The sequence below is a fragment of the Globicephala melas genome, chromosome 2, assembly GCF_963455315.2.
Source record: "Globicephala melas chromosome 2, mGloMel1.2, whole genome shotgun sequence".
NCBI lineage: Eukaryota > Metazoa > Chordata > Mammalia > Artiodactyla > Delphinidae > Globicephala > Globicephala melas.
In genome coordinates this window covers 275,682-300,748 of record NC_083315.2, presented here as the reverse complement: position 1 = coordinate 300,748, position 25,067 = coordinate 275,682, and the positions used below count along the sequence as shown (strand labels likewise).

General features: G+C 42.1%; 1 protein-coding gene across 8 annotated transcripts in view; it reads left to right on the top strand.

Annotated features, from left to right (window-relative positions):
- MKX (mohawk homeobox) overlaps positions 1 to 25,067 on the top strand; it is a 178,555-nt gene that overhangs the window by 23,770 nt on the left and 129,718 nt on the right. The window contains exon 5 of one of the 8 annotated variants that reach the window (XM_060291605.1): positions 17,110 to 17,182. The exons of the other annotated variants lie outside the window; for them this stretch is intronic. Coding sequence (XP_060147588.1) covers positions 17,110 to 17,138 — 29 coding nt within the window. The 3' untranslated portion in view covers positions 17,139 to 17,182. Of the gene's footprint in view, positions 1 to 17,109; positions 17,183 to 25,067 lie in introns of those variants that run through there. 8 annotated transcript variants of the gene reach the window in all.

Below are 25,067 nucleotides of genomic sequence, written 5' to 3'. Positions count from 1 at the left end.
ATTAGCCATCACATGAGGGTTGTGATAAGATGGTCCATAAGCACCTTATTACCTCTGATAATCTGAGATTCTGTGAAATTTCTAGGGAGAGAAGGAAGCCCACAGCGTACTGAACGTCAGAGTTAAATACAGACCGTGTTATCTCTGTTAGAAGCAGAACTTGGGCTCTGAGCAACAGGAGAAACAGCTCTCAGGAGTGTTAGGAGCCCCTGGCGGCAGGTAGAGGGCCTGCCTGGGGCGCTGGGCCCTGAGATGGGGAAGGAGGCCAGGAAGGGAGGGGACCTTGGGTTAGATCTGCACGGGGTCTTTCTGTCCTGTGTCATGCTTCTGCATTTTCTTCTACTGCTCTTATTATTTTAATTGTGCACTTACATGCTCAGAATCTACCTGAAATGTTGCTATAAACGGTGCGAGGTAGTGATCTGATTTTTTTCCAGATTGGTAGCCAGCTGTCCTCACACAGCGTCCTGAGTGCTTCCACCTTCCCTCGCTGATTTGAAATGCGTCCCTTCATGTGTGTGTCTGTTTCTAGACTGTGCTGTATGCCATCCAGCTTAAAAGATGCTCCTCTGCCAGCAGCAGCTGTTTTCAGGACCGTAGCTTTGTTGTGCATGTTGACGTCTGGCAGGCTGTGTCTACTTTATTTTCACTCTTTTCAAAATGTTCACATCTAGACAATGGACTTTGGAATAAGTTCGACAAATTCTATTTTAAAAATTCCATTGGAAATTAATTGAGGACAGCACTGAGTTTAATATCCTTTTTATATCAGATCTTCCCACTCAGGAACAGTGTTTGTTTCTCCATTTATTATGATCGCCTCTCATGATACTCAGCACAGTTTTGTAGTTTTTCTTTACATAGGGTCTGCATATTTCTCATAAGTTAATTACACCTTTTATTCTCTTGCTCTTATTGTTTCTATCGTGGATGACTTGTCTACTACATTTTGTACTAGCCATCACTAATATATAGAAATCTGTTGGGTTTTATATATTTTCCTTATATCCAGTTGGATTGTCAAAGGACGCACAAGCATATTAACTTCAAATAGTACCTGTTTTAGGCATTTATTCTCCTCTCTTTCCCTCCCTCTTTGTTTCCAGCTATTGCACTGCACTGACCAAGTTTTCCAAAACAATGTTGAATGATAGCAGTGATGACAGACATTAAAGGGAATTTTCCTCATATTTTACCATCAAGTATAATTTTCACGGAAAGCTTCTGGTATAAACGCTTTGTCGAGTTAAGGGATTCTCTTTCCATTCCTAGATTATTTAATAAGGAGTCCCTCCACCCCCAAACACACATAACTAAATAGAGTTATTGCATTTATCAGATGCTGTTTCCACAGTTTTTAAGAGCATCATCTAGTCCTCTTTTAATCTCTCTAGAGTAAATTTCTTAGTGTTCACCTGGCCTTGAATTCTTGGGAGAAGTTCTATTCCATCATGATGTGTCATGCTTTTTAAGAAATTTCTGGATTCAGTTTATTGGCATTTTATTTAGTAATTGTATATCAAAATTCTCAAGTGAGATTTTTTTTTCTTCTTATGCTCTGCTTGCACAGTTTTGATGTTAAAGTTATACTGGTCTTGTGGAGTGAGCTGGAAAGCATTTCGTCTTTTTTCTACTCTAGAAAAGTTTAAATGAAGTATGGATCCGCTCTTCCTGATACCTGAAGGTTTGAAAGAATTCGCATGTAAAGTGATCTTGGCCTGGGGTTCCCGGGTCCTCTCCTTTACCTCTTACATTTTTCATCTTTCTTCTTTATTTTATGAACGGTTTCCTCAACTTCTTCTCCCGGGTCACCAACTTAGTCTTCAGCTGTGCCACTCCCGTTCTGTTAATCAGCCTTTCTATTGCAGTTTTAATTGTGGTGTCTTGTTTTTATTTTCCAAGAACATCTCTTTTTCTTACTGCTCCTTTTTCATAGCAGCCATGATGCCTGTGGAGATGAGAAGTTACCTGAATCTCCGCTCTGCACGTCTTCATGGCCTTCATGCTAGAAGCCCTCTTTAGAGAGGTTTCCTAGGTTGTTTAAAGAACATTTGCAGAAGCTGTGTCCTGGGACCAGATGACCCAGAGACACCCCACTGACCCAGGGCGGAAGCGTGGCCTCGCTCTCCCCCACTGACTCGGGACGGAAGCGTGGCCTCGCTCTCCCCCACTGACCCGGGACGGAAGCGTGGCCTCGCTCTCCCCCACTGACCCGGGACGGAAGCGTGGCCTCGCTCTCCCCCACTGACCCGGGACGGAAGCGTGGCCTCGCTCTCCCCCCTTGACCCGGGAAGGAAGCGTGGCCTCGCTCTCCCCCACTGACCCGGGAAGGAAGCGTGGCCTCGCTCTCCCCCACTGACCCGGGAAGGAAGCGTGGCCTCGCTCTCCCCCCCTGACCCGGGACGGAAGCGTGGCCTCGCTCTCCCGATGTCTGTCCCTTGACGGGCAACCCTCAGGAATCCCTTGCTGGCCCAGTTGTTCTCCAGCTGGAGTATCTTCTGTTCCTGCTGGGAGCAGCAGCTTGCCCTGTGCCGTGGCCTTGCCCTCCTCCTGTTTTTTTTTTTTTTTTTTTTTTGGTGTGTTGGTTTCTGCTTTATAACAAAGTGAATCAGTTATACATATACATATGTTCCCATATCTCTTCCCTCTTGCGTCTCCCTCCCTCCCACCCTCCCTACCTCCTCCTGTTTTGAGTGTGGTTCTCTGTTTGGATTTCCCCACCAACTTGATGCTATATGCATTTCATCTTCCATGAATTCCTCAACTCTTCTGATTTGGTGATGGTACCCTTTATTGTTTTCGAGGACTGCTAGGCATTTATTTGTTTTTAATTTACAGTCTGTGATTTTAATGGTATTTTGAGAGAGAAGCAAATAAAGCTTCTTCAGTATACCATCTTAAAGGGTACAGACTGTCAGCAAATGATTTTATCATAAAAGGTGTTTCCTTTGTCTCTGGCCGTTTTCACTGGGAACTTGCACACGTTCAGAATTAGGCATAGATTCTGAGTATCAAAGGAATAATAAAAATAGAGCTGTTATGTACAGAGTGGGATGTGGGAACTCCTGGAAAATTTCTGATGGGTGTCATGTACATAAACATGACACGTTATGATGGGTAAGACTTTCCAAACAGTAGTGCTTGAAATAGCTAAATATAATTTAGTTAAATAAAAAATGCCTCTAATTGTACCACTATGTTATGGTGGTACTTGGCAGCCATGCACCTAATAAATACAACACTTCTGAAATGTGATTAGAATCCAAGTGGGTTTTACTCTGCAGTGAGGCATGTGGCAGGACACGCTAGCACTGACTTTTCTTTTTGTCTTTCCAGTGGAAAACTGAACTTCTTTGTTTGAGTGAGTACTGTTGGGAATTTTTAAGTAAAAACAAGAAGCTAAGAATTCCATTCCTTTTTGCCAATCTTTCCTTCTAGCAAAATTATCAATTAACGGAGCATTAAATAATCATTTGCTTCATATTATTATTCTTACCCTTTCATACTTGGATTATTTTAATAACGTTTAGCTGGTGCTACAGATGTATTTAATTAAAGTTATGCATCAAAATAAAATAATGACATGGGAAGGAAAGGGTTATTATGTTTCAAAAATACATTAATAAAGTGCATATTAAAATTTGGATATTCAAGTGATTTTGAAAATGTCAGAATATCTTGTCTTCCCCCAATATCTTTCTTCCTTCTTTCTCTCTCTCTCTCTCTTCTCTCCTTCCTTCCTCCCATCCTCCCTCTCTCCCTCCTTCCCTTTTTCTGTCTCTTAACAATAAAGCCCCTTGTCTTGTTCAGGGCTCTGCTGTCCAGATTCTTTCTGGGTTTGTTTGACTGTGGCTCGTTTGACTGATATTTCACCGTATTTCTGGCTCTGGGCAGTGGTAGACTGACCACAGAATACTCTTCTATGAGTTTGCTTTCTTGCCTCAGGGATATGCTTGATTGTCTAGCTGTCAGCATGTGGACACTGTGCTGATTAAACATTAATGAATTTAAAATGGGCCACTGTTCCCATTATCATTCCTAGAGCAGCACCCTCTCTTGCTGGAGCACCTAACATTCCCAGAGTCCTCTGCTTACAGGGACTTTATCTGATATCTATAACATATCAGTATCTGTTAATCTGGGGAGGAGGGCTTCTTTCCCTGGATCCTGTAGCTGATGCTTTGGCACATCCTCTGAGGCACTAGAATCCTTCTGATGTGGATGAGGTCAAGAGCTTCACGTAGTATCGCTAGTTGATCTCGTCATCGGGCAGCTGCAGAGGCAGGAAGTACCCAAACACAGTTCTCAGCCGGGCATGACATCATATCCCTTCACAGGGCTTCTCCTGGAATATAGGGATGTGAGGGGTTTTCTCTTCAGTGATCCTGCACACCCTGTTAGAGACGCTAAATGAGCAGCAACAGCTCCAAGCACTTATTTTAAGACAATATTCAGTGAAACCCCTGAAACAGAGACAGACAGAGGCCAGAAGACCAGCTTGAGCTCATGGCAGGCACATCCACTGCCAGGAGCGGCAGCTTGTGTGTCCCAGTCAGGAATGGAGTATATGCTGTTTTTTAATTAATTAACCATGACAGGTTCAAAAGTGGTGACTGTGGTTATAAATCAAAGACTGGGTTTATGCTTATATTTTGGTTTTCTATTGCTGCATAACAAATCACAAAGTTAGCAACTTAAAACAATGGTAAATATTATCAGTGTTACCTCAGGTCAGCAGGCTGACACTGCACAGCCACACGCTGTGCTCAGAGCCTCACTAGGCTGACATCAAGGTGCTGGTCACACTGGGTTCTTACCTGGTGGTACTGGGAAAGAACCCACTCACAAGCATATTTAGGCTGTTGGCATAATTCATTTCCTTGTGGTCGTAGGACTGAGGTCCCCCTCCCCTAACATCTCAGCTTCTGGTAGCTGACCCGTTCCTTCTCTCCGGTCCAGCAACAGCATGTTCAGTCCTCCTAGGATTGAATTTCTCTGCCTTCCCCCTGTGGCCCCAACCAGGAAAAAGCTCTGTGTTTAAGGGGCTCGCGTGATTACATTGAGCCCACCCTTCATTTAAGGTCAACTGATGGGTAATCTTAGTTCCATCTGCAGAGTCCCGTTTAACATGTAACATAACACATTCACAGATGTGACACTAGGGGGGAAAGTGATGGGGGCAAAATTCTGCTTATCCCAGCAGAGATCACACAGCAGGAGGATTTGGATGTGGTTTTGCCCGTTCAACCTCAAATGTTTAGACGATAAGCGTGGTCGTTAGTGTGATCTGTCAGTTATGAAGTATAAGAAAGATGCTGCTGTAAATGCTTTGGGTATGGATAATCTGTAAACTGAGTAATCAAATCTTGTCTAAGTAAATTAGTTGAAATGTAAATAATTATCTACATGTGAGCACACACAAGAAACCCCCCCACATTATTCTCTTTACACATTTGCTTACTCCTGCTTCTCTGAAGCGTACGTACCTTTTATCTGTAACACGCAGGCAGGCATCAGGCGGCTGACTGTGTTTCTAAGGTAGCTGGCTAGGCAGTGGTCTGATGGGTGTTTGCTGCACTTACTAACAACAGCTGCTGTTTACTGAGCGCTCACTATATGCCTGGATTGTCCTCTACCTACATGTGTTATTTATTTAGTCCCTGCAGTGATTCCGTGGTATATGTGTTTGAGGATGAGAGAACACACTTAAATAGCAGAATTTGCCCACCTGTGTTGCAGAGCCCGGATTCAGACTCGGATCTGTTTGACTCTAAAACTTTGCTCTTGACCACCGTCTTTTACCTCTTCCCAAACCTGGGGAAAGTTGCACAGATGGGGGTTTACCTCTGAGAGGTCTTCCACCTCTGTTTCTCACTCTTCTACCTCCTGGCTCCTTTTCACCTCTCTCCAGAGGAGCCTGTGTCCTTTTGCTGTGCTCAAGCCCCAGCCCATCATATAGGTACTCTGCTGCCCCTTCAGTCCTCCAGAGTTAGTGGCTATCCGTGTCTCCATCAAACACTGCAGGCCTTCATCTCAGGACAGCTGATACCTGTGACGCCATGAAAAGAGCATGGTCAAAATAGCTTACACCAGGGCACAATAAAGACAATAATAATAATAATAGTAACCATAGCTGGTGATTACTGAGCACTTAGCACTAAGGCCCTGCCCTGAGCCCTCGATCCTCATAACCGCCTGGTGAGGCAGATACCATTATTATTCCCATTTCCCACAGGGTATTTTATATGCAGAACTTGTAAATCACCAAGTGATTGAAAGTGTGAGAGAGCTTTGAGGGCGCCTCCTTGGCTACTCTGGGCCGCCGTCATGCTTTCTTCACTCCAAAGAGGAGGATCAGCCATGGGGCTCCTTCATCTTCGGTTACAACTTCCAGTCCAGCATTTATCTCACCTCTTCCTTTGTCTTACTGCACATTCTTTCTTTCCGAGTCCCACTACGGGCATTTGAGGCTGTGGATGGTGCCATTAGGATGGAGCCATCTCTGTAGGGCAGGCGATGCCATTCTGGCCTTAGAATCCCAGGAAGGAGCATAGACCATCTCTGTAGAGAGGAGAGGGGATCCAGGGACATAAAAGTGGCCAGAGGGAGACAAGCGTCTGCCTGAAGCAACCCTCCTGAGAGCTGTGGAGTCCAAAAATGTGGTGAAACGAGATAAAACAATCACACAGGACAAGGTGATGGGGTAGGGAGAGCTGTTACTTTGGAAGGGCCAGCAAGTCTGTTGAGCAAACAAGCAGACTGCAGTCAGATTGCCTCCTGCAGCATCCTGAGTGGTCCCAGAGCGCCGAGGGCGTGCGGCAGCCCTTGCCTGGAGCCTGGGGTCTAAGCCTGTGCTGACTGCCCTTGCTGGTGCACTTGACTTAAAGTTTCTATTTTAGGCCACTCTGTATAAATCCACAGAACATAATAGACTTGTGCGTTGAATTTTTAAATAGATACATTCTAAAAATATTAGATTTAAATTGAATCAAGTTTTAAGGGTAGCGCAGACACTTGGTATTTTAAAACAATCCTGCAGTGAATCCTTTTGTTGTATGAACAATGGAACTCAACTTCTGTGTTTCATAAATTTAGATTCCATTAGGCTTTTCTAACATTTAAGGGTAAACAACACTATGAACTGCCTTTTATTAGGTCTGTCGTTGTTTCAGCAGTAGTGCCTGTTAAAATATTGCATCCTGGTCATAAAATACAACTGAAATCACTGGAAAATATAATACTGAGTAGATGAACTGTGACTGTCATAGTTTAAAAACCACAAAAATGTTGTCTTTATGTGTGAGTGTAATGCTCTCAGGTTTTGATCTTCCTGTACTAATAAAGATTGTTACTTTAGGAGAACTAATTTTTTTTATTTCAAATGCTTTCTCCAGAATTGGGACTCAATAGCATTCCTTAAAAAAAAAAAAAAAAAAACAACCTTTCACTTTTAATCTATAATTAAAGCCAAAGTTTTCTTTTAATTTTAAAAGCTTGTCCTTGAACTAAAATAACATGGAACATTTTAAAACATGGCTCCAAGTTACTGTAGATACATTTTATTTAAACCACAGAGACTGCAGTTAAATTTCTCAGTGCCAGACAGACTGCAAATTATAACTGTAGCAGAAGTGACTATGAATTTCTGGATGTTGTAGTACCAGCAAGGCTGGTTGTTATTCTGGAGCTGTTCCTTCCTTTAGGCTCTGCTCATGAGTGACTTAATCCCTATGTAAGATCAAATGTCATGCGTGTTGCCATGCACAGAAGAAACCAGGAAAGCTTCCTTTGTGACTGCACAAGTTCAGCGAGCACCTGCAGAGGGAGCTGGCAGGAGGAAGGAAGAGTCACGAAACAAGTTGGAAAGTGAGGCTAGAACACGGTGAAACTCCCAAAGTTGGGTCAATGATAAAAGTATCCTTTAAAGCTGAATGCCATTATTTATTATGGCAAGAAAAGGGGATAATATCCATGATGGAACTGTAAAAATATTTTCACTAAGGTCATTTTTGTACTTGGTATTCTGGTATTTGGTTAGCAAATCTAATGCCAGATTAGATCTAATAATATAGTGTGTTACTCTATGTACTGTAGCAAGTGCACGGGCATCTGTCATTTTACTGGGTCCTCACTACAACGCTGTGAGGTACAGATAAGGATGATGATCTCGGCTTTCTCGCAGGATAGGAGGGAGGGACCCACTGGTGCACAGCTACCTAATGGCAGAGCCAGAAAGAGAAGCTGAGTCTCTCAGCTTCTCGTTCAGACTCTTTCCACTCGAGTGTACGGTGTTTTCCATCCTCATTAAGTGTACTCAGATTTTTAAAAAAATAATCATTTGTGGAGTCGTGGCCTCTCCAAAACAGTGACTCTTCACTTATTTGGAGCTGTTCCTCCGCTTTGACAATTGGATAAAAAGCCTTGGATCCTGCTCCAAAGAAACAAGCACTTCCCCACCGCACAGTCCTCTGCAACTGGGATGGCAGCAGGGGTAACTCTGGTTCTTTGGATCTAAATAGGATTCCCCTGGACACGGTTCCTGCTGTGGAAGCTCAGGCCCTTCTGAAGATTTCTGATGATACCTAAGAGTTCTGTCTTTGAAGCATGTCGGGAACGTTTACTTTCCAAAGCGCGTTCAGTTTGTGGTCACACTGCCATCCCACACGTGTGGTCCCTGTTCTGTGTCACGTTGATTCAGAGGTGCAATGTGCCCTTCCTCCCCCACTCTCAGAAGGTGTGTGCGTGCACTGGGCTGTATGGAGAATTTGGAGGGGATGAAGGAGGGCTCTGCATCCCAGCAGTTCACACAGCTTCCCACAGAGCACTGCGTTTCCTCGTTCTTAAGCGTTCCTTGGCCATTTCGCGTGGGACTCTTCCCTGCCTGCTCTGTCCCACGTGGTCCCCACAGCAGCACAGAATCTCCCAGCTCCAGGCCTTCCCCCTTCCATCCTCTGCTGCTTACCACCTAATTCCCCAGTTGCTCCAAAATCTCCAGGTTCTTCCCACATAGTGTTGTGTAATCCAGCTCTCTCCTGCGTCAGCTACAAACCTCTGTCCCAGGCCTGCTTTGTGCGCTCAACCCTCTCCCGAGGTACTGAGCAAATCAGAAGGGCCTTGAAGTTCATAACCTTCACTTTAGAAGACATTTGTGATGTTAAATGGCAACTTACTTTCTTCAGTTATACCTGTTACTTTAGGGGTTTCAAAGATTTCCTAAAACCCCCCTATTTGGAGGTAGCTCTGGGGTTTCTGGGCTTCTTGGGGCTGTGTGAGTTGAGGACTTAGCTGGGCTTGCTCTCTGGGGCAGAGGGACTGATTACGCACAGAGACCTCTCACGACCGCTGCAGGGTCGTATCTAGTTGGGGAGATGGTGTGGAGCCCTCCCAGGAAAAGTGAGAAACGTGGTATAGGAAGAGAAAATGGCATAAAATTGTATAATAAAGTACATAGTGATTTCAGGAAAGGAGTCTTTTAGATCATTTCTTTCATTTGATTTAAATTTGAAACTGTGTTGTTCTGGGAGATGAATTCTTTCCCTAGTGATGGAGCTCCCCTCCTTGGTCTGTGATTTCAGAGTCCCGCTGCTTGAGGTCTCCCTCTATTTCAGGGTATGCTGGCCTGTATGGTCTTGTTCTTAGTTGTGATTGAGCAGTCCCAAAGATTTTCATCCTACTTTAAAGCAGTGATATGATTGGGCTAGAATTTATCATATTTCTGAAGGAAACTCCCTCTTCAGTACCGTGATATGACTTGGAAATATCACTGGTGAACACAAATGTTAGGAAACTGACAAGAGACCTGGAGCTGGGGAGAGACTAGAGATGTTGTACCCACTGCAGTTCTGAAGTTGCGTTGCAGAGGCAGAAACCCTAAAACTGGACATGGCGCCCTGGCCATGCTTCCTTCCAGCAGTGGGCGCCGCCTGTGGTCCCTGATGCCTCAGTCCGCTCCCTGATCAATTAGAGGAAGCCTGGGAGGAAGCAGTATCAGAGTGTTAAACCAAAGAAGCAGCTTCAGACACGTTTTGTCGTGTCTAACCAGCTTATCACGATTCGACTGGCCTCTGCAAGTCCTTCCTGCCTTCATAAAAAGACCCAGCCAGGGTTAAAAGGCACCGGGTTCATCGCTTTATTTTAACCATGGACCATTTAAATTTGGGACAATTTGTATATCAATTTCTTTCCTGGGAAGGAAGGGCTATCTTAATATTTGACTCTGTATCAGATAAATATATTTTGATAAAGAGTTAGAGAATCTGATTTGGAAAAAGAATAATCCAGAACAATGATATTAAGTATAGATATGATTACATGCCAGGTATAAGAAGTAATGATGTCAGAGACAGAAAGATAAAAGAAACAATGAACAATAGCAAAGAAAATCGAGAGGAGAAAGATCTAAGAAAACGTCATAGTGCTGTGGGGAAAAGGACCTTTGAAAGTTGATGGAATTGAAAAGGAGAGAGCTGGGGGAAGAGGGGAAACTCGGAGAGTGGCAGGGCAATGACTCTTATTTCTGGATCAGGGTCTGCCTACTAAGGGTCAAAGGGTTGTCAGACGCCAGGGGTTATTGACCAGTTAGGCTGAATGGGCTCTTGAAGGGATTTGTGGATCCCATGTTGAGTAGTGCTGGTTGAGTCTTTCAACCAGTATTCTTTACTTATTGATTACTGTGGGATTTAGTTTAAGACTTTTATAAGTTTGTCCAGTCTTCTCCCAGGGGCCCATGAACAAGATGGGCCTTTAAGGGAAGAAGAATGTATTGAAGTGTGTTGAGCCAGCAGCATCAAGAAGTAGTCCCTTCTCATGCTAATACAGAGACTAGGGTAAACTGGCACGAGGGGAATCTAATCTGGTCTTTGTGACCAATTAGTAGTGAATCCAGAATGAGAGGTTCCTTTAAGCCAGAGTTTAAGAATAGGAAGCAGAATACATGGTCACAAATCAAGCCCTACCTTGTCTTCAACTTGTTCATTGTAGGACGATTCTAGGAATCTCTGCTCTCACAGGAATTCTATAGGAAACTGCGGACATTTCTGTACTTTTGAAGATTCCTCAGAATTCACTCTGTCACTATGAGATTTAGGGAATAGCTCAGGTGTCCATTCTATGTAGAGTCGCTTAGAACTGTGCTATCCGATAAGACAGCCACTGGCCACGTGAGGTGACAGAGCCCTTGAAATGTGACTAGTCCAAAGTAAGATGTGTTAACACGTATGGCGGGAGAAGCATGGGAAATATCTCATTGGTAATTTTTATATTGTTTCCATGCTGAAATGATAATATTTTGGCTGTATTGAGTTAAAGAAGATATTTTATTATTAAATCTGTGTTTTCTTTTTCCTTTTACTTTTTCACACGTGTCTGCTAGACAGTTTAACATTGCTTATGCGGTTTGCATGTGTGGCGTGCAGTATAATCCTGTCGGAAAATAGTGCCTTAGTGGTGGCAGGAGGCAAGTGGGTGAAAGGCCTCCTCGTTACAGCTCGAAGGTGTGGAGTTGACCTTCAGGAAACCCTGCTGTCTTCAGGGTCCTTCATGCATGTGGCCTAGAGCCATATTCATGTGCCTGCTCACCTTTGTTTTATTTTTGTTACCAGACCTCAGAAATCAGTGTGAAGAACAGAAGTAGTTTGCTACTCTCCTTAGATTCTGACTTCCCTACACTATATCTCATTCATCTCCAGCTCCCAATGTACCAGGTATAGAGTTGGTTTCATGTGTGTGTTAAAGAAGTACAGAAATGCATAGCTGCTGAATGGTGCACAAGGAAAATATAGGTCCTGTAGGTTCAGGTAGATAATCGAAGACCTTGTGACGGTCAGTGAACTGAATGAGGGGAGGAAGCATGTGAAGTTGGGAGCAAAGCTTTTCCTACAGCAGGTGTTAAGTATTTGACAGTGTGCCCCAGTGTCCCCGTCTTTACAGCCAACATGTCTTCGAATTGGTTGGTGTACATGCCATACCAGCTGTTGAATTCTTCAATATTCTCTGGTTGGGAGTATTTCTTAAGCTTTTAAAAAATTTTTCTTTAAATCAATGAAGAGAGGTAATAGCTTCCCTCCTCAGGGAAAGAATGTAGGAAAACATTATTTAAAAATTTTATAAAGGCTGGCATCATCCACTTGCCCATTTTTTTAAGGGCACAAAGTTGCCAGTGGTCTAACCTGCTCATTTCTGATAGAATGATGCAGAGGCCAGTTTAATTTAATCTGTACACATATGACATGAGTCACTGTGCTTTCAAACGAATTTTTAAAAAATAGGATATAAGCTTTCATTTAGAAAAACATGGTTCTTTAAAAAATTAATTTCCCTTGAAAAACAAGTGGATTAACTAGAGGAACATTTAGGGGTAGGGCGGGAAGAAAGTTCTGTTTTCTTTTTTTTTTTGAAATTCAAAACCTAAGTTCGTTTTGCAGGTCTAGCCCATATTTAATGCGGTGGTCGCCAGTTGCGGTGGCGTAATTGTCAGAGGGCAGAGAAACGTGGTGCGGAAGCGGGGAGGTGAGCTTCAGATGGCTGGGTCACACGTGCTGGGCTCCTGCATCTTCAGCCTTGGGCATCCTAGGCCTGCTTTCTTCAAGGAATCCCTCCCACTCCTCTGCTCTTTCTTCATCCAGGGTCAGCTGCACACTGCACACAGTAGCACAGCCCACTTTAATGCTTCCATTTTCATTTCTTTTAAAATCAAAAGAAAAATGAGTATAATAACAGTGAACGTATGATCGGTTTTTTAGGGAGGGAGGAGTCCACAAAGGCAGAAGTCCCTAGAGCCCACAAGTCATAACGCAGCCTTGAGCCCACCCCTTAACTCACCAGGATCTTCCTTCCTGCTTTCCAGCGGGACTGCTATGATGTTCTGACAGTTTAGCATCCTAATAACCTGATGTATTCTGATGTGATACATTCCTCTCTCTCCATCAGTTAGTCAGTCTGTTCGCAAAAAATCATTGAGAACCCTTTCTGCTACATTTTGGATGTAAAACAGTGAACATCACAGACAGCATATTGTGGAAGGCAAGTATTGAACAAAGAAGTGTGCCAGAGGCTACAAAGAAATACAGGATACCATATAACATATAACAGAGGGATTTTGTCCAAGTACATTGTTAAAGTATTTTTTTAATGTATCCTTACAGAGAATCTTTATATATTTAGGAGCAAATATGAATGTAAATTCTTTCTTTCCCCAATTTTTATATAAAATATAGACTATTCAACTCAACAACAAAAAACAAACTCAATTAAAAAATGGAAAAAGGTATCTTTAGGATTTTTTATGTATAGTATTATGCTGTCTGCAAACAGTGACAGTTTTACTTCTTCCTTTCCAATTTGGATTCTTTTTATTTCTTTTCCTCTCTGATAGCTGTGGCTAGGACTTCCAAAACTATGTTGAATAATAGTGGTGAGAGTGGACATCCTTGTCTTGTTCCTGATCTTAGAGGAAATGCTTTCAGCTTTTCACCGTTAGGTATGATATGAGCTGTGGGTTTGTCATATGTGGCCTTTATTATGTTGAGGTAGTTCCTTCTGTGCCCACTTTCTGGAGAGTTTTTATCATAAATGGATGTTGAATTTTATCAAAAGCTTTTTCTGCATCTACTGAGATGATCATATGATTTTATTCATCAGAAAGAACACAAATAAAACATGTCGGAGAGGATGTGGGGAAAAGGGAGCCCTTTGACAGCGTCGGTGGGAGTGTAAATTGGTGCAGCCACTGTGGAAAACAGTATGGAGGTTCCTCAAAAAAACTAAAACTAGAACTACCATATAACCCAACAATTCCATTCCTGGGTACCTGTCCCCCCCAAAACCAAAAACACTAATTGGAAAAGATCCATGCACCCCAATGTTCACAGCAGCATTATTTACAATTGCCAAGATATGGAAGCAAGTGTCCAGCAACAGATGAATGGACAAAGAAGATGTGGTACATGTATACAATGGAATATTACTCAGCCATAAAAAAGAATGGAATTTGGCATTTGTAGCACATGGATGGACTTGGGGGGTATTATGCGATGTAAATAAGCTAGACAGAGAACCACAGAAATCTAAAAACTACAACACACTGATGAATGTAACAGAAGAGAAGCAGAGTCACAGATATAGAGAACAAACTAGTGGTTACCAGTGGGGAGAAGGGAGGGGGGAGGGGCATTAGAGGGGGGGCAGGCAAACTATTAAGTGTAAGATAGGCTCAAGTGTATATTGTACAACACAGGGAATAGAGCCAATATTTTGTAATAACTATTAATAAGTAACCTTTGAAAATTGTATAAAAATTTAAAAAATAAAAATGTTTTTAAAAATGGAAAAAAGACGTATTAATTAGACATTTCTCCAAAGAAGATATACAAATGGCTAATAACATGAAAAGATGCTCAACATCACTAATTATTAGAGAAATGCAAATCAAAACTACGTTGAGGTACCGCCTCAAACCAGTCAGAATCCTATTATTAAAAAGTCTACAAATAACAAATGCTGGAAAAGGTGTGGAGAAAAGGGAACCTTCCTACACTGTTGGTGGGAATGTAAGTTGTTGCAACCACTATGGAGAATGGTATGGAGGTTCCTTAAAAATCTAAAAATAGTGTTGGCATACGATCCTGGCAATCCCACTCCTGGGATTATATCTGGAGAAAACTCTAATTCGAAAAGATACATGCACCCCTGTGTTCATAGCAGCACTATTTACAATAGCCAAGACATGGAAACAACCTAAATGTCCATTGACAGATGACTAGATAAAGAAGATGAGGTGTGTATATATACACAATATGTAATTTTACTCAGCCATAAAAAAGAAGGCAGTCATGCCATTTGCAGCACGTGGATGGACCTAGAGATTATGATACTAAGTGAAGTACATCAGAAAGAGAAAGACAAATATCATATATCACTTATATGTGGAATCTAAAATATGACACAGATGAACTTATTTGTGAAACAAAAGCAGACTCACAGACACAGAAAACAAACTTACGGCTACCAGTGGGAAGCGGGGGGAGGGATAAATGAGTTTGGGATTAGCAGACGCAAACTACTGTATACAAAATAGATAAACAACAAGGTCCTACTGTATAGCCCATTGAACTGTATTCAATATCCTGTAATACACCATAATGGAAAATAATATGAAAAAAATCTATGTGTATGACTGAATCACTTTGCTGTACATCAGAAACTAACACAACATTATAAATCAACTAGACTTCAATTAAAAGAAACAAACCCAAGAAGAGATGCCACTTCCCACCAATTAAGATGGCTGTTGTCAAACAACAGAAATTAACAAGTGTTGGTGAGGATGTGGAAAAACTGATTCTCCTTTTGATTTTTCCCCATGTAGCCTCTGAAAGAAATGTAATTACATTTACTGGTATTTCTTTGGCTGCTAGATTTTAAGTGATAGAACTTCCTCACTTCAAAACCCTAAAGGGAGTATCCCAGGTTTTCTTCTGGTATCTCTGTGAGTCTCAATTTGTAGCTTAAATATTTTATTTCTTTGGAATGTATCTTAGCTTGAGAAATGGTATAATATAGTGTGAAGAAAATGTCCGATTTTATTTTTTTCCATAGAGCTACCCAGTTATTCTAACACTTTTTATTGATTTGTCTTTCTCCTCCTTTCCTGGTTGGAAATACTACATTTTAAGTTGAGTCTCTGTTATCTTGCTGGTCTCGATTTTTGTTTCTCCTCATGCTACAATCCCACAGTGTTTTAACTGTTGAGGCTTTAGAATATGTTTAAAATCTGGCTATGCTTATTCTTCCTCTGTCTTCTTTTTTCATAGTTTTTCTAGCTCTTGTTGCTTGTTTGTTTTCCACTATTAACTTTAGGATCAACTTGTCTCCTCAAAAAAAGTTTTGTTATTTTTATTGGGATTGTGTTACATTTATGAATTAATTATAGAAAATTTGATTTTTTTTAAGATATAGAATCATCTTATGCAGAAGCTTGGTATGTCTGTTCATGTCTCCTTTTGTGGCCATTAGTCGTGTTTAAAATGTTCCAAATAGGTCCTTGAACATTTCTTGTTAAGTTTAGTCCTAGACCCTAATTAGGGTCCTTTCTTCCATCACTTTTTTTAACTGTTGTTTTTACATGAGAAAGCCATTCCTTTCTGTATGTTAATATTGTACTCTGCTACCACCATGAATTTGCTTATCATTTTTGGTAGTTTTTTCAGTTGACTTTCTTGTGTTTTCCAGTAATACAATTGTATTATTTTCAAAGAGTAATGATTCTACTTGCTTTCTGAAATTTTTGCCATGCATTTTTTCTCTGGCTTATTGCTTGAGTTGTATATCACAAGTAATGGTGGTACACATTCTTGTCTTGTTTCTGACCTTCCTGGCAATACTTCTAGTGTTTTCCCATTACTTGTGATGCTGGCTTTTGGGCTTCAGTTATAGTACCTTCAGATTATGGTTTTAGGCTTTAAAGATCTGGGTTCAGATTTTCTTCTCTACCAGTAACTAACTGAGAAACATCAGGTAAATCATCTAACTTTTCTGATTTATATCAGTATCTATAAAATGAGGGAAAGAAAAAATCCCTACCTCACACAGCTATTGATAGTAATTGTGAAAGCACTTGATAAATTGTGGGGATAAATGTCCCTTGTAATTCCTGTTTTCTCCTGTACAGAATGCTTCCCTACAGAACACTAGAGAATTGTAGAACTGGATTTCCCTTTGTGGCTCTGAGCTGTTTTGTAATTCCATTCACAACACAGTTCCTACATATACTCCAAGGTTGGAAAGAAATAGTGCTGTTTGAATGATGAGCAAATTCCTTTGCTGACATTTAACCAAAATGTATTCCAAACCTGAAGCTTTTTGGAAGGCTAAGAAAATGTTGGTCACCGTCTTGTAAAAAAGTGAAATAAAAAATGTTTATGTACCTCAGCCCTTCCTGACTGAGCTGGAGTGAGTGCACTGAGGTGGTGTTATTTTGTGGTGTTTCAGTTCTGGGAAAAATGAAACCAAAAAATATAGGAGATTTTTCAAGATGTTTGGTTGTGAAAGCTTTCCTTTTTTGTCTACTTTGGTTAACATTGAGAGGGCCGTATAAATTTGATTCAACTGCAGCTCTTCTGCAAACTGATTGCGGCCAGTGATCCGTAACTATAAATGTTGCTTCTGTGTGGAAGTCTGCGTTTTAGAGAATGAACTCAGCGTCCAGAGATACTGGCGGCTGCGCTCCTTTGTCAGACGTAACACGGTCTCCCGATAGCCTTGCCCACGTGTACAGTAACTGGCGTGTGGAGGAGTTTCGTATCCTTTTAAAATGAGCTTCTGTATTAGTTTCTGTGCAGAGTTGTGTCTTGGTCCAATCTGATAAGATTTGCAAATGTACTTTTCCTTTGTAAGAAGCCACCCACAAGTAGCTCCCTTCCTCAGAGGCTTTTTGTTCCTTGAAGTGTATCAACTGCTCCTTCCCTCCATGCTTGAAAAGTAAAATGTGGTCATTTGAATGTCCCTTTTGTTTCCTAACACCACTTACCTTCCTCTTTGAGACAGCTCTCAGAGGACCTAGGTATTAAGGTGGTAAAGTTACTTTTTCAAGCTGCAGCAGCCTTCTTCACCTGGTTTGCTGGTACATCTGTGGCTTTGGAGATGCCTCTGGCTTTGTCACGTGGCTGGGCTTCGGAAGAGAGCTTCGTACTCCCTCATTTTCCTGGATTCCCTTCTCTGACTACATGTTGAATTTGAGGAACCTGCCCTTTCTAGAATGATTGTGGACGCAGTTTTGCATTAAAAGCTAATGAGGCCTTCATGGATTTTCTCACAAATACTAGTCTGAAGACACTCCCGTCTCCAGCACACGTTCTGGATTTGTTAGATGATCTTTAAAGGCATGGACATTTGCAAACACAGTCCTTCTTTATTTATATATGCAAAATCATCTTTTGTGAACCGACAAAGCAAACGCATCATGAGAGAAGACAGTGGGAGAATGTGCCGTAAGGTCCCTCGGTGGATTCAGTCCTTTCAGGGGAGTTTGGAAACCCAGCTTATTAGGCGTGAGTGGCAGCTGCTCCAATAGCAGCAGTGCCGTCGTTTACATTATTTCACTTCACAAAGTGCTTATCAAAGCAAATTTAGTACATTAGAATAAAAGCCAAAGTAGAGAGCATTAAATGAATCACTCAGAAACTAACCCCATTACAAACAGAGCCAGAACTGCTAGAGGAAGCTGGCACAGCAGAGCATCTGACGCTCCCTTAACACACCCACCGATTCCAAATGAAGGACCCCATCCCTAGGTTAACTCAATAATAAGACAGGAGTCAGGGGGAAAGTGTGTTAGTTTTAGTGGGGGAGCATGCTTCCTAATTGTATAAAGTAAAATGAACAACCTAGAAAATGACAGTATGTGTTCAACGTATCATTTTTCTCAGCAGACAAACTTCAGAGGACAGAAAGCACCTCCTCCTTGCTCACTACTGTATTACCAGCTGTTAGCAAAATGCAGGAAAGATCTGTTGATTGATTGGTTCATTGATTGATGGCTGGGGGATATAATGAGTACTTCCACCTTTGAAACAATCTTAGTTTGGAGAGGAAAGTATGTCTATCTTTTGTTATGTAAATATAACAGCAAGCAAAGTAAATAAGATGGGCCGGAATCAATTCTTAGGTAATCGGGAACAGACTCTGCCATGGGGATGGTTTACATTTTACTCCAAAAGCAAAATTTTGCATTTAGTGTAAGAAATAGTGGTAAAACACCGAGCTTTTGCTTTCTACCAACAGTGTAAACATTACTCTAACATGTAGTCTCTGGAAATAATTTAGTTAACTCTTATTTTTATACGCATGTTCTGTTCTGGAGACTTGATGCAGAAATACTGATGGAAAGTTTTTTCTCTAAGTGACAGTTTGTTTACAGAAATCCCTTGAAATCTTGATGTTATTGAAAAGTCTGAAATAAATGTTGCCTCGAAATTGCCTGTTACAGAACAGCTCCACACCTCCCAGAGCAGTTCCCCACTTCGTCAGTAAATCACCTCAAATCCGTGAAGGTCATGGAGACTGCTCCCTCCGTGAAATGAAATATTTATGTTCCAATCCCCCAAACATATTGCGGATCGTTTTGGTGTTTTAAGTTGAGGGTACGTAGTAAATTATTCCAAAATTATGGAGGCCAAATGTCATTCCCTCCAGAAGTTTGTGTAATATCTATTTATCTGTGGGCAGATGACTGCTCAGGATAATCAGACGCAGACTTTGTCAAGTTTAGTCTAAGTAAACACAGCTGAACATAAGCAAGTTGGACTATAAGGGTTTTTTGAGCTTTGCCAACAGCATATGACCTTGGAGAATGCTGCTTTTTTTTTTTTTAGTACAGTCTGCTTTCAATGGAAAAGAAGAATTCTTTTTGTTTCAAATTAACAAGTGATGATTAGAAGCTTGTTATGTTCTAATTTTTAGATGCAAGACAAATGAACATCATGCACATACCCAACAAAAAGCTGCCTTCCTGAGGGAGTTATTCCCCCCTTAAGGAGCTGAATTTAAACCGCGAGAGTGGAAGCCAATTAAATGGAGTTTCTTTCTAAAAGAAAACGTTTCTTTGTTGTTGTTTATTTGTATTTTGGTTTTTGTCTCTGTGCCATTTCAACAGATTAAAATTGTGTCTCCAAATATGCCACTAGAAAATGGACTTTACTGACTTATCCGTTCTTTAAGAAGCATGTGTCCTCAATAGGAAAGAAACTTTGCATTGTCATTAACGTTTGGTCTTCAGTGGAAATCCTCATTAACCGCGTTATGCTTTTCACAAGTCCTTTTTTTCTTCTTTCTTTTTTTTAAAAAAAATACATGTTTCTTTTCACTTACCTAATACGTTCTTCTTTTAGCCTAGTATGGAATCCGATGTTACATTTTTTTTAAGGGCACTTTGTGGTTAAAATAAAGTTCCTATTAAATGTTTCATGTCAAAAGGTGGACTTTAAGTGCGAACTTTGGTAAAAGGTGGATTAGTGGAGATTTGCCTTGAAACTTCTAGCCTTTCAGCGTTCTCTGACAGGCAGGGAGCCAGCTACATGCTCTGCTCTCTCTGTTCCTTCGCTTAAGGAAACTATTTCTTTCCTTTTCACCCTTCGGGTGTACATTTCCTTCTGAGAGCAAATGCAGTATGGATAAAGGGTGTGACTAATAAAGTTTTTAAAATAATTCATCTTTCAAGACTTTGGTATTTGACACTTTTTTTAATCACACGCTGGATAAGATTAGCCAGCATATGGGAAGATATTTAGATCTATGTGCTAAAACATTATTCGTGTAAGACCCATCCATATTTATTTATTTGTATACCTCTTTTACCTATATGCCGATCGAGTTCCATGTTACGATGACTGCTTTGAGGAGATAATACCACAATGTTTTAAATATGTTGCTACGTAATGCGGCCACGCTGCGTCCTCTTCTTGTTCAGGGCGGCGTCCTGCATCCCTGGGCACATCAGCGTCCACATTCGAAGGCCCTCAAAGCACTTCCTACTCTCAGCGTGTCACCGTCAGACTCCCGACGGCCCGTGCCCTCCAAGCTGAAACGTGCTCTCCCTCCGTCCTTCCGGACTCAGAGAATCCCCACCCACCCAGTCACGGGAGGCAGACCCAGAGGCGGTAGAGGCTCCTGCCTCGTGCTCCCAGACCCCACCTACCCTTCAGCAAGGCTGCCCCCGAGCGAGCGTCCCCACTGCTGCGTCCTCCACCCCCACTCCTCCTCACCTGTCTGAGTTCCTGCCGCGGTCTCACCTTCCACTAAGGCAAGGGGGATCGTTCTGAAATCCAGGTCCAATCGTGTCACTGTTACACATCCTTTCAGGATGGAGTTCACCTTCCTCCTCCTGGCACCCAAACCCAGGAACCCCTCAGCACCCGGCCTTTGCTGATCTCTCACCTGCCCCTTCGCACGCCTCATTCGTTTCAGCTGCACAGAAAGATTTGACACGGGGGTCAGGTGCCGGCATCGCCTTGCCCTTTCATACAGCTGCCCCTTCACCTGGAACACTGCTCCCCACCTTTGCCTCAGTGGCCGCCGCTCATCTTTACCTTGGCCGGTCGCTTTCCCGTCTTTACTGTGTCCTGGTGCTCAGATGGTGATGGCGCTGGCTGGGCGCAGGCGTGAATGGAGGAGGGTGCATGCTGGACGCACTTGCCCGTGGCCTCATCTCTGCCGCCCCAGAGGATGCCATCTCACTCAGAGCCCCACTCAGGGCCCCCGGAGCACTAGTCACACGGAGCTCTTGTCATTACTCAGTGAGTTGCTTGGGGTGAGACCCATCTGTAATTCGTACAGTATGTCCCCTGCATACGAACCTTCAAGTCGCGAGCTTTCAAAGATGCGAACATGTGTTCACGTGTCCGGTCACGTGAGTTAGTTGTCACGTGCGTGCATCCTCTGCAAGTGGTCGTGCTTTTGTGTACTTCACTTACAGGACTGCGTAGACCACAGTAGTGCAGTAACTTTATTTCAAGCCCAGGTTGGCTGGAAGCAGGTGTAAAAGCAGCGGTGATGTAGCCGGTACTGCTAAGATGTAGCGGCGGCGATGTAGCCGGTACTGCGTGTAGCGGCGGCGATGTAGCCGGTACTGCTGAGGTGTAGCGGCGGCAGTGTAGCTGGCGTCTCTTGTTGCTGACGATCTGCTTCAGCTCCACCATCTCCCACCTGCTCTCCCCCCTCCAGTCGGTAAGTCTTCTGTCCTGTTCACTCGATGCCAGCCCCTGCATGCCAGCTGTTGTACTGGACTACTGTCCTTTTCAAGGGACTGTACTGTAAGATGAAAAATGTTTTATTTGTTTGATTTTTATGTGTTATTTGTGTGAAAAGTATTATAGACCTATTACAGCACAGTACTGTAGAGCCGCCTGTGTTAGTTGGGTACCTAGGCTAACTTCGTTGGACTTAACAAACGTGCTCTCGGAACAGAACTGTTTTGTAGGTAGGGGACTTACTGTATTTCTAAGGTCACAGTGCCTGACATTTAGAGTGCATTCAGTAAATGTTTGCTGAAGCAACCAATGAACCTGTAGAGCGGTAAATGAAGACACCATGGAGAAGAGCCCGTTCTATTGCACTTAAGATTAAAAGATCGGGCTTCTAGTACTCGCCCTATGGTTTACTGAGTTTAGCCTCGGACCTGTCAGTCAGCTTTTCTGAGTCTCAGTTGTAAAATGGGGAAAATGATACAAGTGTGCACAAAAAGGAAATGAGATTAATGCACATTTATGACTTGCGAAATGCTTGATAAATACTGTTGTCACCACTGTGAATTGTGATAAGTTGACCTGGACCTTAATTACGCCCCCAAAAGGGGGGGGAGGGTAAAATGCTGTGTACAAAGTGTAATTTTCCATTTGATACTCAAAAAAATTTGGTTTTTACTTGGATAAGTTCAGCTTCATTGTAGTGTTGTTACCCATTCTCTATGAAAGCACCAGGCATCCAAAGATGGCACAAAAATTCCAAGGGAAATTGAGTATCTCTCGCATTCTGCTGTGCAGTGGGAAGAATTTTTAATAAATGTTGGTCTCCTTGTAAGATGTCGGGAGTACTGAAATAACCCATATATTCTTACTCCAATTGAAGGATACCAAGTACAGCTGTTTAGGATAAAGCAGTGATACAATTAAGGTCTTTTAGGTAATGTATGTTTTAAGTAGTTATTTTTTCCCTTGTGGAATTGTATCAGTCAGTGAGCTCTTCATAGAGCTTTTTACAAAGATTAGAGACCTGTCTTTTAAGAACTGGGCATTTCCAAAGCTGTTTCCCCAGATGCAAATGCCATATTCTATCTTGAGTAAAGATCTTCACAATTTAAAACTTTCTCCGAGCAATTAAGAGTAAACACGCTAGCATACCTATATGATTGCGTGGATAACACATGCAAGCTGCCAGGCCAAGAACAGCTACGTGCGCCAACCCCAAAAATGAGCAGCAAAAGACCGGTTGCTGACCTAATCCTGGAATTTGCCGTGTGTATGCTCATTCTTACTCTCATCGAAGACTCCATTCTGATGTTCTGCGTATTGTGGCTACTAAGCAACTTAAGTGACCTTCTCCAAGCCGTTGCAACACTGAAGTCTCCACAATATGCAGTCTTGCCCTTTGGGGAATTTTCCACACTGGAGTGTCAGAGACATAACATGCCTGCCCGTGACCCAGGGGAGACAATTCAAATGAAAAAACTATTTTGAATTGTTGTGTTATTCATTATCTGTTCCATTTCAGGGTAAATCTTCGCCACTACAAAGAGTTTGCAATTGTGGAATAATTATAGCTGCTCTTTATTGAGGATGCCTGGCTGCCTGGTGGTTTGCAGTGATTATTACTAATTTCTGCAACAGTCTTCATCATTCCGTATTTTGTGTCTATTTTACAGATGAGAAAAAAATGAGACGCAGAGATATTAACCGACTTTCCCCAGACCACATGCTAATAAGCAGCAGTGCTGGGATTCAGACCCTGAGCTCTCTGGTTCCAGATCTGCTCTCTTCCATTGCAAGTTACTGTGGGAGGGGGAAAGTGTGATTAAGTGAACGTCACCCTTCCCAGTTCACACTGATTAGCAGTGAACAGGTGCACTCAATTTCTCAATTCAAGATAAACCAAAAAAAGGCACTAATCCCATGAAAAGCAGCTGTAGGAATTTGAGTAACTAATTGGGTTATTCTCTTTCTCTGTCTTAATGACTGCTAACATTAGCATGGAATTTCCATTTGAATAATTTTTCAATTAATCATAAACTGGGACTCCCATTTCTCAAGCAGCCTTTTGACAGATGCTTTCAACACTTGCCCCACACAACTCCCATTACCTCCTTTTTTTTCCTCCAGTATAAAAATAATCATCTTTTTTTCATTTCTGGGCCCACTTTCTGCTTTTCCTAGCCCTGCTAATTATTTTTATGATGATGACGATTACTCGTGAATAATTAATTCAGTGCATTTTCATCATTACACATCCTTCGTTTCTTTATGCTTCTCCAGGGGGTCCTATAAATCAGGACAAATACAGATTCCTTTGCCTTTCACTTTGAAAGAAAGGATTTTTGTGCATCCTTTTGTCCAAGTAAGAATCTATTATCTATTATCCAATAAGCTATCTAATAAAATAACTTTTATTTTTTAATTTTTTAAATTAATCTAATGATTTTATTATTTTTTCTAAGAAGATCATTCCATTTTTAAAATTGAAGTATAGTTGATTTACAGTATTTATGTTAGTTTCAGGTGCACAGCATAGTGAGTCAGTATTTGTACAGATTGCACTCCGTTAAAAGTTATTACAAGATAATGGCCACATCCCCTGAGCGGTACAATAGACCCTTGTTGCTCATCTGTTTTATACACAGCAGTTTCCCCTGCCCCTCCCTCTCCCCACTGGTAGCCACTAGTTTGTTCTCTCTGTCTGGGAGTCTGCTTCTGTCCTGCTGTACACATTTGTTTGTTTTATTTTGTAGATTCCACATATAAGTGATATCATTCAGTATTTGTCTCCTAAAGTAGGCTGAAAATCAGTGGGATAATACATCCAGTTACTTAGAGTTTGGAAAATAAGAGAAATATATTTCCTAAAAAGCCCGACCGACTAACTCTTATTCCCATCTTGTGCTGAGGCCTGTGTGATTAATGCTGCCCGAGGCCTGAATGGAACAATGGCTCACTTCTTCCTGCGTGTTTGTAACGTCCTGTGTTCAGCTCCCATTGTGGTGGCCTGGGAAGGATGGTTTCTCCTCCCTTGTTCAATAGATGCTTTTAGCTCCCCTGGCTTTGGACCCATGTGCAAACCGTATGCGTAATGAGTGGCTCACTCCTGCTGGCTTTAACTGGGTGTGCGTCTAACAGGACAGACCTCTAAAACAAGAGGATACAGTGAGCATCGCCGTGGAACATCTGTAGTTTCAGGAGCCTTCCCAGTTCTTTAGTTTTTGTGAGTAACTGTTCTGCCCCTTTTGCGTTCCCCTTCTGAGTGTGGAGAGTCACCACTAGGGAGGGGAGAAACCACATGCCTGCGAGAGCTTGGGAATCTTGCAAGGA